The 18,857-nt window shown below is 28.2% G+C and overlaps 1 protein-coding gene across 3 annotated transcripts in view; it reads right to left on the reverse strand.

Moving 5' to 3' along the window:
- Positions 1-18,857, reverse strand: part of LOC107455371 (formin-2) — a 64,456-nt gene continuing 45,599 nt past the window's right edge. For 2 of the 3 annotated variants that reach the window (XM_016072909.3, XM_016072943.4), the window contains exons 16-21: positions 18,249-18,369; positions 16,651-16,743; positions 12,143-12,194; positions 11,829-11,978; positions 9,974-10,061; positions 1-8,516 (exon numbers count right to left, since the gene is read on the reverse strand). In XM_016072909.3, coding sequence (XP_015928395.1) covers positions 8,460-8,516; positions 9,974-10,061; positions 11,829-11,978; positions 12,143-12,194; positions 16,651-16,743; positions 18,249-18,369 — 561 coding nt within the window. In that variant the 3' untranslated portion in view covers positions 1-8,459. The remainder of the gene's footprint in view (positions 8,517-9,973; positions 10,062-11,828; positions 11,979-12,142; positions 12,195-16,650; positions 16,744-18,248; positions 18,370-18,857) is intronic. The other variant, XM_016072918.4, reaches the window with a different exon arrangement.

Raw genomic sequence — 18,857 nt, forward strand, 5'->3', positions numbered from 1 at the left:
TGACATTTTTTTAAATAATTGTTTATTTACTTTTGAAAAATAATATACATAACCATTTCCTTTCTAGATATTTTTAGAAAAAGAAACTGTATATCGAAAGTATTGCAAAAAACGTTTCAAAACGTTACCTAAATATGTTAAAAGTAGCATTTAAAACAAGCGAGATATTTTAAGTATAATTAATAGGAACACAGACAAACCATTTGATTCTAATGAAAGCTTTACAAAAAAATATATATATAGACATTGTTCTTTCATTATTCTCAAGAAAAACTATATCCTTATATAAATAAAATGATCAATGAATCAATTGCAGGATTTAACCCTTTGACGGAGAATTTTTAATAAACATATTTTTCATACTTTTGTCACTACTTTGTATTAATTTAGATCAAAATAAGAGAAAAATATTATACTTTGCACTTAGATAATTTATGGTTATGAAATAGAGCATAAAACAGTGTCTTTTTCTGTGGTCAAGGTAAAATCTTCCAAACAAGGCTCACTTAGAAGCAATTATTTTTTTAAATTTGCACTTATTTACAGTTATTCAGATCTAAGAGAAACAGTTGATATTTCTTTCATTGACAAAATTAATTATTGATAAATTTTTGAATATGAGTGAAATTTTTTCTCTCCAAACTACATTTATTCGGAATTCATAGTTTAGTACAAATATAATTCAGGTAATCTAACAGATTTATTTTAGCAACTATTAGACTGTTTTTTAAAATTAAAAAATACCAAAATTTATTTTTGTTTGCAATTAGAGCAGAAAAAAAAATGTACAAAAGAGAACAGGAGTCCGATGCGTGTCAAAGGGTTAAAAAAAAACTTCTAATAACAACGATATATAGCGAGATCTGATAAAATGAACCGTGGTCCCCTTGAATCAGCCAGAAAAATAGCTTTTATTACCATGGAATGTTTAAGAACTTATATCACAAAATGACAAAATCAACAAATAAATGATGTAATATAAGGGAAAATGTTTACATTTCAATACAAAACAGCTCTCTAGGTTTGAAATTTTAAAATAACATATTTTTAAAACTTTAATTATTCAGGAGATCATTATTTATTGGATTATCAAATACTGGAAAATGCAAAAATGAAGTACCTTTTGAGCACAATACTCAATATCGACAAACACAAAATATTAAAGCAAAAGTATTTTATTAAGAAAATTGATGAAATGATATGAATAATATTGTTTGCTTAAGAAAAATTATCTAAATTATAAATTGTCTGCTTGAAGCTTTGTGTCTTTCAACGTAACGGTTACATAAACAAAAAGTTTTTAATTAATAAAATAAAAGAAATTTTTTTTTTTCAAAATCATTTTACTCTTGTAAAGCGTTGTTTAATACAGTAGCATTTGAATTTTAATCAAGTCTATAATAAGCAATTAAATGCATCAAATTAATTACAAAAATTTACCTTAACAACTATGTATCTTATAAGGTAACATTTCGAAGCTCGATGGCCCACAAAGGAGTATTTCAGTTTTAAACCATCAGTTTTCAGCAAAATAGATAGATATAATTTAAGAGCTGTAATGTAAACAAAAGAACAATTAAAATGCATTAATAAAGAATAGTCTGACTTTTTTTTACATAGTACAACATTTTTAAATACACAACATAATGAATTTTAAGATAAAGGTACACTGAATAAGATTCTGAAAAATGCATCTTACACCGAATAAGACTATCGAAACTGAATCTAACACAAATCAATCTCCATCAGATCTATTATTAAGTATCACAAATTTAACTATCTATAATCACAGCAATATTGCATCTTTCATTACTACATGTGTAATGTTTTCTATATATCTGTCGTAAGCTAATTGAATATTACGTCTCTTTTCAAATAGCCACTTAATTATATTAAATATATAATAAGATATTTCATTTTTATTTTATAACTGTCGTTGAACAGCCAACTCATTTCTGAGTTTACGACTATCAGTGTTCAACTCTGTATCCTTCTAATTTTGATCCCAATCCAGAAGCCAAGAGAGCTCCTGGATCAGTATCCCCAGAGGTATTAATTTGTTAGGGGAACACAGAGGGCTTTGTGACTCGACAGGTTTAATGTGCATCAATCACCATTTACTACGCAGGGAGTCTTTAGCCGGCGGGGATCAAACCAGCGATCTCTTCGACATGGGCCTAATGCCCTACCAACGAGGCTATCCCGGCCCATATTAACATATTGCCTATAATAAAATATAATTTTTCTGGTGGCTCAGGGGATGGAGCGTTCGCCTTCCAATGCGGCGAACCAGGTTCGATTCCCAGTTGATACGAATTCCGCATACGGCTTGCACCGACCACAGTACTGACGTGAAATATCCTAACCATCAGGCTAACCATGGGAGGATCTGGTGGTCTCCTCTCCATGTAACGCGAATGCGGGTTAGTTCCATCAAAACGTCCTCCACAAAGGCAAATTTCTCCCAATACTTGATCCAGGAGTTTCCTTGTCTTCTGGATTGGGTTCAAAATTACAAGGCTACGGAGTTGAACATTAGTAGTCCTAAACCCATAAAATTGGGTCAGCTGTTCAAGGACAGTTATAAAAGAAATTAATAAAATATTGCCTAAAAGGTATATAAACAGATTGTAATGAATCTGCAAAATATTGGGCACGTTAATTGAAAGTAGAAAAAACTCAGCTCGCCTATCAATAAAATGACACAGACTTGAATCCCAGAGACGGCTGGTCAATACGAATTCTGCTTACGGCTCACACTGACCACAATGCTGATTGAGTGGGGTTTGTGGTTTTCCTCTCCATGCAATGTAAATGCAAGTTAGTTCTATCTAAAATTCCTCCACAAAGACTAATTTGTCTAAATACTTGATCCGGGAATTCCTGTCGTCTAAGTTGGTTTCTTAAATTACAAAGCCTCGGAGTTGAATATGAACTGAAAAATAAGTCGGGTTTTTATATATACTGGTTATAAAATAAAATTAGTCATGAATAATTGCAAAGAGCTGGATTTTTCAATTAGCCTACAACATATCTATATTTAAAATGGATACAAGTGATATGTTAAGTAAGAAACAAAACAATAGATGAAGCATAATATCTGAGAGCAGAACTTGCAATGCTAAGCAAAATATTTATGTATCATTTATTGAATCTAATAAAACTACAATAAAATATCGACTTTGTGTGTACAGTTACTTTGAAAAGCCACTTGTTTCACACTGGTTATAAGAATTTAAGGAATTTCATTTTCTTTTATTGCTGTAATAAATTAAAATTTTGGTAAAAAGTAAAGCATCTTTGTCAGTTAATTTAATAGGATTTCAGCACCAGACCTAAATGAGAAGCAATGTTTTCTCAATAAGGAAACAATTATTTTTTCTTTTGAGTACTTTTCAAAGTCATGGTTCACATAGAATTTGTAAAACAGTAGAATTTCTGAAAGTTTTGATCAAAATTTCTCAATGTACACTAAGAGTTTATTTGCTTTTAATTTTTCAATAGTAATGTGAGAAAATGTAGTTACGATGGAATTCCCTTAGATTTTGAGAACCAGTGGTAGTGACCCTAAGCCTAAGCTCAAACACATGCTAATTGTCCCAGCACATCTCAACATTAAAATAAAGAGGCAATATTACAGATTAATTTACAATTTTAATATAATTTTGTACTTTTTTAGAAATGCTCAAAATTGCAAGGTGTTACCTTGTTTTTAAGGTAATTTTTTTTTCTTCAAATAAATCTACTGCTAAAAGACCCCTTTCCAAAGACTGGAGGTAAAAAATTATCATTGCCATCACAGCTATCAAAGAACAGTGGATAATTTGCAAAAGTTTCTCTAAGTGGATGATTTGGCAGAATTTTCACAAAACAAGAAATAATTTGGCATAATTTTCCCTGATAATCTGACAAAATGGCCCACAAACAGAGAATAATTTGTCAAAATTTCCTCTTAACACAGTATAGACCTTTTTTTTTAGACTGACAAATTGTGATATTGTGCTATATCACAATTGTGTTGTGTAATACTTAAAAATATAAATGTGAATTTTTGAATATTGCACAAATTTTTTTATATTTCACCATAGCACTTGAATGGATAAAAAAAAAACTATTTTTTGCATATAATTAAAATATACTTTACTTTTCAATTGTAATTTTTGAAAAGTTAAATTGGTTAGGATCCCCCAGAATTTGCTAATAGAAGTATTTGGTAGCAACAATAGCACAAAAATAAAAGACAACATGGCTTTGAATTTTTAAGCCAATTTAAGAAGAAAAAAAATATTTATAAATATTTTAATGTCAAAATCCTAGCTTTAAAACAATTTGCAAACTTCCCCTTTGTTATTGAGATGCCATTATAACTTTGAATACTATCTGACTTAAAAACTTTTTAATCTTCATTATACAAAATCATTCTAGTTGCTTTCAAGAAACTCTTTTTCACTTCAGTTTATTTACTTATACATTATTATTTATTTTTTGGCTAAATTTTGTTGGGGAAAACACACATACAGCTTATATTTGGAAATATAGGGTCGATACTTTAAAATATCATAAATATTACCGAATTTAGATCTTACGAAAATGAAAAACTGTAGATATCACAGATAGGATATGCTTTTGTCCTCTTTAACACAAATTTTCAATCGGAATGTCTGAGAAAAAAAAAATATTTGTACAAATAAATAAGGATCAGGAAACAACTCATATCTTTTTTTTTCACAAATAATAAATTTTTAAAAATGTAATACAAGTTTCTTTAGAAGAAAAACATTTAAACACAGCTAGTAATGCCATATATAAATTAGGCACTATACAGAGATTGGTAGCTTAATTAGCCTTAAAATTACCTAATGCACACATATTTGAAAGCATTATTGCCTAACCATATAACGTAGTTAGAGTAAATTCTGTTTTTAAAGTAGCAGGAGCTGTAGAAATTAAAAATTATTTTATTTTAACTAGTTATTTCTGAAAAATATTGTTAATAGTTATTGTAAATACTAATAAAAGACTCAATTCTTTTAATTTAATTTTGTACAAATACAAATTTTACACAAAATTAAACAAAAATATACACATTTTAAAATTACCAATGATTTTTTAAGAATTGATACATAATTGACAAGATTAAATGAATAGATATTTATATTTAATATTGTAAAATCTGAGTATGGAATTTATACTATCAACAATTGGGACAATGTTATAATTTGTGATATTGCACATTAAAACAAACGACGATCATCAACATTAAACTGTTTACATTATTAAAGAAATTCATACAAATAAAGCTAAGAAATGAAAATATCTTTTGTTACATGGTAATCACATCAGTAAGATAACTATAAAACATTTCAACGAAATAATGAAGTTAATAACATTGAAAAACATGTATCACAAAATTGCAAAATCAAACAGTCACAGAAAATAACAAAAACCAATGAATAAAATATTAAGTATCATTACACAAATATCAACATATTAAAAAGATTACATGCGACAAATTATACTGTAAATGGAATATATTTCAATACTTGATAGTTTATTTAATGCACTAGCTGCAACTAAAAATAAAACTTTTCTTATAGTAAATTCAGGGCCGGATTAACCTATAGGCACACTAGGCACGTGCCTAGGGCTTACGAAATTCAGGGGCCTACGAAAAACTTGGGAGAAAAAAATTTGTTGACAAAAATAATTTAGCTTTAAAAACAACAAGTGTATTTTGCACAAAATTATGAAGATACAAATAAAAATATAATATTTTTCGGTAATAAATTATTTTGCAGAATCTTATGATCTAATATATTACTTTTTTGCGATTTTTGGATTCAACGAAATCTTGTATTATGCTGTCGAATTCCAAACTACGCAAAATGTCGTATTCAATAGACATAAGTGCGAGCGATGCCAAACGATCTTGATTCATTGTTGAACGCAAATAATTTTTTATCAATTTTAATCTGGAGAAAGATCTTTCTCCTTCTGCATTTGATCCAAGAATCGACAAATATATTCTTAATGCAATGTGAACGTTAGGAAAAGTATTCACAAGTTTATCTTTAATTTGAGCCTTCAACATTTCTTGTGCAGATTTATGTTCATATAAATTTGAAAATAGTAAAAATTCATCTACAAAGTTTTTCTCTAAATCGGATGAGTAAATTTTCACCAAATTTTGCGCTTTTAGTTTAATCTCAGATTCTGACAAATTTTTGTGTAATTTCCTTGTAATTCGGGTTCGATAAAACATCGATTAATGACACTTTTTGGTCGATCCAGAAAACTGGGAAATTCAGACATCCGGGATAGCGATGGTCCCGAGCATCCCAGATAATTGGTTCTCTACTGTATAAATATTTCTTGTAATTAATCTCACTATCAATTTCACTGTTTTCTTTGCTGGTTTGTTGTTGTATTGTTGACGTGAAGTGTTTACATAGTTATCGATTGAATTAATCATAATGGTATTATCGATATCAACTGCAATATCGGCAGTATGTCGGTATTGCAGATAAAGTTCAATAAACAAATTTGTAAATTAAAATCCATATTAATAAAAATGTAAAAAAAAATATGCAAGAAAATTTTAGCATATATTTTGAAAAGAGGGGAGGAGTGGGTGAAGGAGGGCACCAAAAACGGCTATGCCTAGGGCCTACGAAAGGTATAATCCGCCTCTGAGTAAATTGGAATGTTTAATAAATTGTTTACATTATTTACTAACAGTAACATGAATTATATCTTAAATTACAATGAACAAAAAAATTAATTTAATTATATTAAATAAATATACAATAAAATTAAGAAATGATAATGTTTTTGACAAATTAATTTATAATTTATTAATAAGTTTTAAAGATACATTTTAATGTAAATAAATGCATCACACACTTTAAAAACAAAAAATTATTTTATTGCTGAGTAAGTCATTTGTGAAAGTATCATCCTTAAAAGTATATTAGAGGAAACTCTTTTGACTGTTTGAGAAAGGAAAAGTTTTGCAAAATTCTGATTAAGGGGAAAAATAAAATAAATTTTCAAGACCATACTGGATATACCCATTGCATTTACTTTGATTTTTGCATTATTTAACAGCTGTAGTTTTTAGTACAATTTATTAGAAAGAAATCTAAATTATGGACAAAAAGTAGATTGGCAGTTTCAAAATAAATTTCTAAATTAGTCTCAATTTAAACACAAATTTACTTTTTTAACAAAATGTAAGAGATTTATATAGCTAAAGAAATGTTAAAACTTTATATAAATCAAAAATTATTGGAACAAAACAAAATTAAAGAAATCTGGTGTATAAATTAAAAAAAAATATATGAGACTAATTTTCTCTTGGATATGGTATCTTCATATTATAAAATAAAAGAAACTGATTTGTTTCGCTGAAAAGAATTATAGTATAAAAGGCAGTTTACAAAATGTAATAATGTCAGAGGGTTAATACTTTAACTGGCTAAAAAAATATTCAGTAATTTCATTGAATTCCTTCTTTAAGAACTAATTAATTAAATGTGCAAGATTTACGTAAAATCTAAAACTTTTTACATATAATAAATAATTAGTTCCTTAAGTTTTTAAATCCAGGACATTTTTTTAATGTAAACAAAATAATCTAAACTAAAGGTTCTAAACTTATTTTTCACTTCTTCAAAAATTATTTTACAACATTATATATATATTTTTATAGAAAACAAAACAATAAGTAAATATTTTGAATATTATTTTAAATGCATTATAAAAGCTGGAAATGTATATTTATTTTAATAATGCTATTAGTATAAAGAATCTTAAAATTATTTTCTGAAAATTTTTCCAATTTTATGCAATATAGATATTTGGGTTGCAAATCCACACTGTTGTTTAGTTAGATCAATACTGTGAATATTTAGCTTGCAAGAAAAAAAGTTTGAATCATAGAATTTAAACAAAAAAATAATAATTGTGTTAAACTTAATAATAAATACAAAATGTGTTTACTAACTTCTTTTAGTGCGAACTTGTTAAAATAATTTTTTTTTTCACCAAACGAATTACAATTTTATTGTCATATATTTCTGTAATAATAAAGTATATTTCAAAACATGAATTTAAAGTAGAAATACATCTCAAAACTACAATAAGAAACTTAAACAACTGAATGTTAAAAAATATTATGTTTTCTAATACTTTATGAAAAATCACATACTGTCGCCAAACCAAATTTACATTTTATATTTTTAACAATCATAAGAAAATGGTGTGTAATGATAAAACTCATTACCAAAATAAAGTTATTTTTATTGAGCTGGTATTTAGGAAAAAATAAATTATGCTTATTATACATAAATAGTAATTTCTGCCATTGAAATAAAGACACTGCGAGTTGCTAGTTGAAAATATTGACAACATACATAGGCACTTGAATGATAGGAATATCTACAAGATTTTAAAAGCTGCTACGTATCGGTGGTTAAGTCTTTTAAGAGCATCCCCTTCTTTGCTAACTTTGCTTTCTGTAAGAGAATAAAACACTTTATAATCATTACAATAGTATACAACTAGTATGGAATTTTAATATTCTCTTTTCGTGTATGTCCAGTTTTCAAATTAGGCTGATTTTGTAATATAAGATCTGAATTACGAGCTGAAAGTATTTAAATAATTTTGAGCAAATAAGAATTACACTAGGGAAATTTTTTTTTATAGCATGCATGCAAATACTTCAGCTTGTATACAAATACTTCATTAAATCTGAAATTAGTACCCCAAAGCAACAGATTTTTCTTTTACTTTTAAAATGACATTTTTAGTCTATTTTTTGTCAAAATGTATAAATTTAGAGACATTGTATGTTGCCTAAATGTTGTGACAAACTTCTAGGGGAGTTAGCACGCATCATCAGGATTTAAACTGCATAGGAACCCATGCTTGAAAATGTTGTTGTATGGCTAGGGCGCTTCTCCATTATGACCTGTTCTGAAGATAATGAAGAAACGGTTCATAATATGAAAGTACTCAGAACAACATATGGAAACACTTCCAGGGATGGGTGCCTATGCAATTTCACTCCCGATTATGTGCCCTAACTCTCCTAGAAGTTTGTCGCAACATTCATGCGACCTCTTATTATATATATTTTTTTTAAACTTGTATATTTAGACAAAAAGCAGACTAGGCAATTAAAAAAAAAAAACTCTACCTCGGAGAGAGAGAGGAATTGATTGCAGATTTGAAATCAGTGATACGATAAGATCTGTTAAAAAATCTCATTAAATAGAAAACATGGAAAAAAACTGTTTCCCAGAGTTATCTGTATATATAGAAAGCAAAGTTCTCAAACTTCCCATGAAGTTGGAAAGCTAAAATTTGACACATTTATTCTTAATGCAATAAATAGAAAAACTAAAAGGATTGATTTTAATACATTGAAATCATTGGGGGTTAAAAGGGATAATTCTCCTAATTAACAGTAATGCCAAATAACATGTTTTTCCAAAAAAAAAAATCTCAAATTCTAATCATGTGTTCTTTATGGTATTAAAAACAAATTTAAAAAAAATCATTTCTATATTTTATAATTATTGAAGTAATTCTCACTCAGAGTATTGCAATCTGTTGTTAAAAAATTGGATTTCTAAGGTTGCTAGTGACCAAATGTACTTGGACCAAATATCCACTCCAAAATACTAAAAAAATGTATCATAGTATCTTTAACCATTGATATTTGCAAAGTATAAAGAATTGGCAATGAATGAATATTACATACAATAAACAAATTATAATATAAACAAGTCTAAAGTAGGATCTCCCCTTGAGTAATATTATATATATATATATATATATTTGAAATTATAACCTTTTTTTTTTACAAAGCTGCGCAAATATCAGTTATGCATTTTGTTTTATGTAAATGAAAATTTCCAAGTGAAAATGTATATAAAAAAAATCAAAATTGAAAATGAAAGCTTACCAATCCTAAAGGTTTATCTTTCACTTTCACAACTGTTGATCTCCTTTCTTCTTGCTTTTCTTGAAGCTTCTTTCTTGCTGCTTCAAGTCTAAAAAAATTACTTTAAATTAGTGATCAGAATCTTTGAAAGTGTCAAGTGAAATTGCACCATTTAAAAATTTCACTTTATTATTATAGGCAATTTTAACAATTAAAGTTAGAATTTTGACTACACATTCATTTGTCTCTCGATAACCAAATCTTCCTGCATTTAATTTCTACCTTTAATGAAATGGTTGTCTCTTTATAAAGAATTTTTCAGATATTTTTTGTTTAAATTTTCATCATTTTTAGAAATTTTCCCATGTTTATTTTTGTTGTTGTTGAATTTCATAATTTTTGCATTCATTGGGAATATTGCGCAAGACTGTATTCTTAGCTCACTCTTAAAGTGTGAAATATTTTATGATAATATAACATCACAAAGAAAAAATTTCATAAAAAAAAAAACATAAATATACACAGAAATACTTAATTTTTTCTAAATTTATAAATTATCTCCACTTGCATTTATTTCAAAGCATTTTATTAACATCATAAAAATTAATGATGCAACTTTGTTCTTCCAATATGATAGTTTTTTTAATATAAACATTTATTTCAAATTTTATAAGAAAAAGTATATTGATTGCTCAACATACACATATCGATACGATTGCATGTAAATTTAGGAATGAAAAAATGCTTCAGATTGAATGTTTTGTTTAATTAATTATAAGGAAATATCTCCAATTTTAAGAACATTTTTTGTGTTTATAAGGGCATTTTTTTCTTTTTCTAAGTGCATTTTCAAAGGCATTTTTAAATTATTAAAATATGACTTCTATCAATTTAATTTTCTAAAATGCTAAGTTGAACCCTTTTATAACATAACTTAGCTGAAGTTAAAATATGGCTCAGGATATCCTACGTTTTGTTGAACCATACCACATAATAAATTTAAAGGAACATTTTTCAATTCTTCAGGTCATTTTTTGCTATTCTTAAGGACACTTTCCGATATTTTAAAGGACATTTTTAGATAATTACAATATGAACTCTATCAATTTCATTTCCTAAAATGCTATGTTGAACCTTTTTATAACATAAATAGTTTAAGTTGAAACATAACAAGATATCCTGGTTTGGATTGAGCTGTACCACACAATAACTCAGCTAAATTTGCACTATAATATATTCAAATCTAGAAATGATTACAAAAATCCTAAAATTTAAATGTCTGATCCCAGGATATTTTATTAGATACACAATAAAGTTAAATACAAATCACTTTTTTAACAACACAGAAAAATTAAATTTAATATTAATTTTGAGCTTTGAGCATCAAGCCAAATGCATTCTTTTGACAAAAACTTTTACTTTCATGTTGATAAATGGGAACATAATTGTTAGCTGGAATACTTCCATACACTTTTGCCCATATTTGTAATGTTCAAAAAATTTAATTCTTTAATCTCTAAATAATTGTTGGGGGCTTTATGCACAAATTTTGATTAGCTATATATATACATACATATTTATTGACACTGCTATAGATACTGACAAACAAATAAAAAATAAATATAAAAATTCAGAAAATCAACATATAAAGCAAATAAAATTGTTTTATATTTTTTTTTAATTTAGGAAAAAATATCAATTGAAAGGCATCAAGAAAAATTAATCATTTGGATACTTTGAGTCAATTTTAAATGACACAACAGGCTCAGAATAGCAAAACCACACAATACCATAAACAAAATCTGGCAACAAGAAAGAAAAAGGCTAGAATAAAAAAAAACACTAGTAATTGAAATTGTGTAAACTATAAACATACTCTGCTTTGGCTTTTCTGTGCATTTCTTTTTTCCAAATGTCTTTGAAGTCATTACAAAAAGATTTCCAGTAACTGAAGAATTCTTGAGGCCATTCGGAAGGGTTGCCAGATTTCGCTTTCCAGCTGAAGAAAAGCATTGTCTCATTGAATCTACATATAAAATAATAGAATAGAATTAATTATTTGACTAAAATGAATATTTCAAAATTTATTTTTCACTCATTTCACATTCTTTTACTTAAGACAACAAAAGTAATAAAATCATACATAAATAAAATTTTAAAACATGCTTTAAAGAAAATTGTTATACATACTTATTTTTACATTCTTCAAGATTTTCTTCCTGTTCTTTATGTTCAGCATAAGCTGTAAAAGAGATAAGATAAAGTATGGAAAGTAATATAAAAGAATGCAGAGCTTGTGGACGTGTATTTGTTAACTCTCAAATTATAATGGCGATGCATTATTATGGTGCAAGCTTCTCACCATACTATCAGTCACTTTTTACGAATTGCTTTACCTAAACAATGCAAATCACTAAAATATTAAATTAATAAAATATTTTTTTTCAATGCCCACCTGGGGAATAACCTTTCGTCATACAGGTATCTGAAGGGCAGATTTGTTGGCCACTCTTTCAGGGGCATGCAGGGCCGGATTTAAGCTTGGCGGGGCCCTAAGCTACTGAAAATGATGGGGCCCTTTTAAGTTCAATTCTATTTCTATACACCTAAAGTAAACTGTCGTATTTTTTATTGCTGAATATTAACATTATATTATTAAAAATTTGATAATATTGCTTGATTGTCAAATATATTGGTTGTGATGGGACTATAATGTAGAGCCTTTCTATTATTACACATATTTTCTGAACGAGGAAAAAAACAGAAACTCATTTTAAGAACATCATAAGCACAGAGTAAAGATTTGGTATGTTAGAAGAACCATTATACGTTTAACAGAGTTTTTTTTTCCTTGAAATTCTGAATCTATGTTATTTAGAATTTTAAATGATTTTTTTTTTCTCTTTCTAAATTGTTTCTTTTTTAAGCGTTACATTTTGCTTTGCTGCTCTGACTTAGAAACATGAAATTATGAAGGTGTGTCAAAAATAAGCAAGGAGTTAAAAAGAACATAAGAAAATATAATTTGATTATTAGTTCTATTTTTTTTTCATAACCGCCGTTGAACAACCGACTTAATTTGAGTTTACGACTACAAATGTTTAACTCCGTATAATATTGAATAATCACCTTATAATTTTGAACTCAATCCAGAAGACAAGAGAATTGGATCAGTACCCAGAGGTATTGATTTGTTGTGAGAACTTAGAAGACTTTGTGACCATGGCAGATTTAACATGCACCAGTCACCATTTTATACATGGGTATTCTTCGGCCGGCTGGATTTGAAATCCCATTCTCACAAACACGAGTTCAACGCCTTGCCAACCAGGCTACCCCGGCCAAATTATTAGTTTATTTTATAATAGTCATTGAACAGCCAACCCAATTTCGAGTTTACGACTACTAATGTTCAACTTATTAGACTTCTAATTTTAAACTCAATTCAGAACACAAGGGAACTCCAGGATCAAGTATTGGAAGAAATTTTCGTCTTGGAGGGGGACGTTTTGATGGAACTGACCAGCATTTAAGTTACATGATGAGGAAAACCACAAAAGCTTTCCACTGTCAGTCTGACAACAAGGGGACCTATGATCCGTCTACCACTGAGGATATTTTACTTCGGCACAGTGGCTGGTGTAAGCCGGGTGTAGAATTCGTATTGACCAGTCAACACTGGGATTCGAACTCAGTGCCCTTGAGTCCATCTTCACTGGGTAATAACTCTGCAGGAGGTACCAATTTTATTGATTTGCCAAATTTTAGTCATTTTCAAAATGAAAATAGAAATTCAATCGTAATTTTTGTAGAATAAAAAGACGGAAATAAACCGTTTTTCCTCTTAATCTGCAATGATTAATCAGAAACAACCATGAGGGTTTGTGTGCAAAATGAACAGGGGGTGTAGCTTTCTAGTTTTTTAAATACTTGTTAAACTATTAGTTTTTAACATGCATACTTTAAAAAAAAATAAGAAATACATTTTTCAGTATTAAGAAATAATAATTAAAAACTGTCATCAGCTGGAATGGAACCCGCCATCTCACAGTTTTGTGTTAGATTTCATAATCATCAGCCCCAAATATACACACCTGCCTTGCGGATATTTATTTATTATTATTATTATTTTTTTAAATTTAATAAATGAAGTTATTTGGATACTTGACATTCTTGAACTGGATGCTTTAAATGCTTGACATTTGTTATTACAGAATGAAAAGCTTGGAAAGACAAATATTAGTTAATATTTAATTAAAGAAAAACCCGTATTGAAATCTAACGAATTGTCCCTGATAAATTTTGTGGCAGTAAAAAAAATATTGAAGCCTGATACATGTCCGGATTTTTGAAACACTTTCTAGTTTTACTATTTAATCAAATTGGTTTCGATGTCTTTCATCCCGCCTGTCTCATTAGTGATTCAGCATATTTCGATATCATTTTTGATTCGTTCTTACTTAATATTAATTTGTTTGCGACAATTAATTTGTATAACTTTTTTACTACATTTTTGCGAGGAGTTTAAAAATATAATATCGAGGGCATTAACTGAAGTTAAATTGGCTTTTTTTGTATGCCTCTTTTACTTACATCATCCACACACCCACACGCGACCTACTGCTTCTTAGAAACAGATATTAAATAGTCTCTTGATCAAATGATGGGACAAAATTTGCCTTTTAAACAAATCAAAAAACTTTTCTACCTTTTAAAATTGTTTATTTTTAAATAATTTATTAATACTCAAATTGTTTAAAAGATATGTTCCTTTTCATTGACAACACAGTTTTATATTTTATCTAGTCATTTATTTATATTTTTTAAACTTATTTTTTATTTGTTTTTATTTTATTAAATTAAATGCACAGATTTAAAATAAAAACAAATCTGCCAAAATTTTATAAATAGTTTCAATTTGCAATTTTAAGAAGTTATTTCGACTTTGCTTTAAAAATTTGAAATCCTTATAAATTAAAAAATTTAGATGCCTTATTAACTTTAAACACATAATAACAACAAAAATCAGGGAGTTAAAAATAGAAACAAGTATGATCAATAAACAATAAAATCATAAGCTAACTAAATAAATGAATTTTGTGTACGAAATATCATATTTTACAAATTAAACATAATTCATATTTCGGGGATACATGGAAAATTTGGTCAGACAGGAGGTTTGAACAATATTTTTTACATATATATTTAAACATTTGTTTAGCTGATGATCACTTGATTTCAATGCTCTATCAAGCAATATCACATGTTGCTTCTGTCTATTAGCAGTAAGTAAAATTAAAGTAAAACCACATCTGTTATCTCAATTTCATCCAAAATAAACCAAATCAAGAATTTTGGCAGATGGGCCTGTCAAAGAGGGAATTGAATGGTGGCCCACCATTTAAATAAATAAAGAAAGGAGTTCACGGATTCATGTACGATTAATTTGGAAAATAACAAATTAAAATCAATTACAATAATTAAGTAAATTAAACAATTAAGCTAGTTAAAACATTTAGGATAATTAAAAGGAAAAAAAGCTTTTGTAATAAATTGGAAAACATATATTTTGCAAAAAAGAAAAGTTAAAATTAAACGAGAAGCTCTTTAACGACAATGAGACACAACGGAAATCTCGAAACAGAGTGACCCTAAACAAGATTCTCCCACAGCCCTAGAAATTTTTTGCCCAGAAATCAGACAAAAGGGTGTTTCTGTGGACAAAAGAGCCCACAGCAATTTAAAGAAGCTGAAAACATTTCCCACAGTGTAAATTGAGGCGGCTATTTGACTACTCCATGGAGTACCGCTTTTTAGGATCCATGGACTACTCCCATCACTGGTAGCTACGAAAGCTACAGGATATTTTCATCAGTCAAAAGGCCTTTTTATTGCTCTTTTGGTTAAAAAAGTAACAATTATTTTATACTTGTAAACACTTCTATTAGATTTTGAAAAGCGTTCGCCAATGTAATAAAGAAAAAAAAATGTATTTTAGGCTTCAGAGGGCTCCAGCTCCGAATAAAACTTTAAAAAAAGAAAGCCAGAACCAACTTTAAAAAGTTGGATCTGGGGGCCCTTGCCATCTCGGGGCCCCAAGCTACAGCTTATTTAGCTTATACGTAAATCCGGCCCTGGGGGCATGGCAGATAGATCATGTCGTTTGGCTAACCATTGGAGGTTTTCCTCCCTTATCTTCTACTTTAGGTTCAAAAATACAAGGTTAGGCAGTTAAGCATTAATAATTGTAAACTAAGAATTCGTTTGGTTCTTCAACTCTCCGGTTATAAAATGAAATATTAGTGTATGAAAAACGGTATTTTAATAGTTACTGTTTATTATTTTCAACAATCCGAACGATCGAATCCCCATTGCTCAATCTACACTAGCCTGGTGTACCTTGAGCTGTTTTATTAAGATTAAGTGCCACTGCTCTGTATAAGTTTGTCCGGTTTACCCTACACTAATGCCTTTAAAGGTTAAGTGCTCAGATTAGTTCCTGTAAAATGGCACTGTTATCAAAAGTTGGCAGAATAACAGCAGAGCTATTTTGCCACAGATCCGTTGCAATAGCCACTGTCTTTGAATAAAGCACAAAAATGTATGTTATTAATGCTAGTTATCAGTTGAATATGAATCTTAAATGCAAATAAAAACCACATAATGTTAAAGGATCACCAAATAATTTCATTACCCACCTTTTGTGAGAAATTCATCCATTTTTTCTTTAAAAGGTTGTTGATGTTCTTCATCTGATGAATTTAATACTTTCTGAACTTTGGCCTCACAACCTATCAGAGGCATTTAAAGTAAAAATTTAGTTACATTTATTATTCATACAAATAATTTACAAATTAAAGTTTCAGTTTTAAAAATTTTTCACACAACACTTGATGTTTCTAACTGGTTCCTTTTTAAAATTTTAACTAACAAGGCACAAGATTAGAAGTAAGCTAAACCTTTTTAGTAACTTTTATTACTAAAAAAAAACTGAATTCAAACTTAAAAAATAGATAGGGGGATCATATAAGATAATATTATAATTATCAATTCCATAATATTTACTTAAAGAGTTTAGCAATTTTAGTCTGCCAGATCTAATGGTGAAATGTTTTCAAAAATAAGTTATGTTGAACTAATTCTTTTTTTGTTTTTGTTTAGGAGTAATTTTTTTCTCTTGATTTTTAGAATTAATCTTTGAAATTTTATTGGAAGAAAAATAATTATTGAAAATAGTTAAATCAAATACTTCCTTAACAATTAAAAGAGTATGCAAGTTAGCGATAATGTGTTTATTATTTAAGTAAATCTCCATTAATGAAAAAAGTAAATTTAATTACAATCTATGTCAAAAAATAATATAATTTAAAAAGCTCATTAGATATGAAAATTCTTAGATAAAAGTCCTTCACGAATTTTTTTTAAAGAAAAATGGAATCTTTGTCAATTCGTATCAACACAGCTGCTCTCCCCCCAATTGAATCTGTTCTAATAGTATTTTTTATTACAACTAATTTCAATGGAAATAACTTCATATGAAATATATGTCCCAAAATCAATAATCGAATTGATGCTATTTACACAATCCAATTGAATCCTATGTGGAGGAAATAGAAATAGTACTTTATTTACATCACATTAAAGTTGCACAATGGTCAATTGATGGCAGTCTAGTATACATCCCTAACGATAATCAGAATACATGCCACAACAATTTTGGCCCTCGGCAGAGAAGATGGTTCTCAAGCTATGGTAGCTTGATGATATATGTGCGAAGTTATGGCAACCAGATCAATGCGGTCACCCTTCCAATCACTGACTACTGTCAGTCATACTCGACTTAGATAAATTACTGGGAACTGAGTCTTATTATCTTATGTGGGACACAGAAGTGGAAAGAGATTTTTAGTTTTAGAAAATGAAGAAGTGAATATTATAGTGCATATTCTATTTATACAGAACTATTGAAAATATTGAAGAATTTGAACAATTATTACCAAATAAAGAGTCATGATGTCACAAGTAAATTATAAACTGGATTGTTTAAAAAGTACACAGACAAGTAAATGTTTACATTTTGAAAATTGAAACCATTAAGAGCCCACTCCTCTTGCCCAATTAATGCATGAAATTATTTTAATAAGTTTGTTTTCTGCGGTTAATGAATGGAAGTCGATGATTACACCAATAATGCTCACAATTTTGATCATTTAAAGTCGGTTATGTATCAAGTTATTTGTATATTGCAGATTACTAGACAGTTCAAATGTTATTCGACAAGTAAGTAAACACTTGCTTTTTATTTGACTTAGAAGTTTGTTGAGGTCTTTAGCAATATCATCAAAGTTTACTAAGCTCGCTCTTTCTGCATCACCAGGTTCAGGAACTGGCAATTTAGCTTTGTCTAAAGATGAATCCTGGAAAATATATAAATATTATTAATTTTCAAAATATCAATTATTTCGGGTGATAATATAAACCAGTAAACAAACCTTAATGAACCTTAAGACCATTTAAAACTTAATGAAATGACATATAATTTCATTAAGGCTGAAATGTTTAATTTAATTGATAAAATTTTACTTTCTAATTTTTTTCAACTAAGCATTGGTGACAAAATACACAATTTTTTAAGAACTTCACATTTTGCTAATTTTACAAGTATCGCTTAATTTTTCTCATTTATCAAATACACATTAAATTGATTTAAAACATTTAGTAAAGTTCAGCGAAAAGTTAATTTTGAAATTATATTTAAACCTACAGAAAAAAAGTATACATTGAAATGGAAATGAAATGTGGAAACGGTAAAAAAACAAAATCAGAAAATTAAGACGCCAAAACAGATATTTAAGAAACTTCTCAAAAATATTTTTGCAGAAAACTGTATCAAATTCAGAGCTTT

This window comes from Parasteatoda tepidariorum, chromosome 6, assembly GCF_043381705.1.
Source record: "Parasteatoda tepidariorum isolate YZ-2023 chromosome 6, CAS_Ptep_4.0, whole genome shotgun sequence".
In the NCBI taxonomy this organism is placed as follows: domain Eukaryota; kingdom Metazoa; phylum Arthropoda; class Arachnida; order Araneae; family Theridiidae; genus Parasteatoda; species Parasteatoda tepidariorum.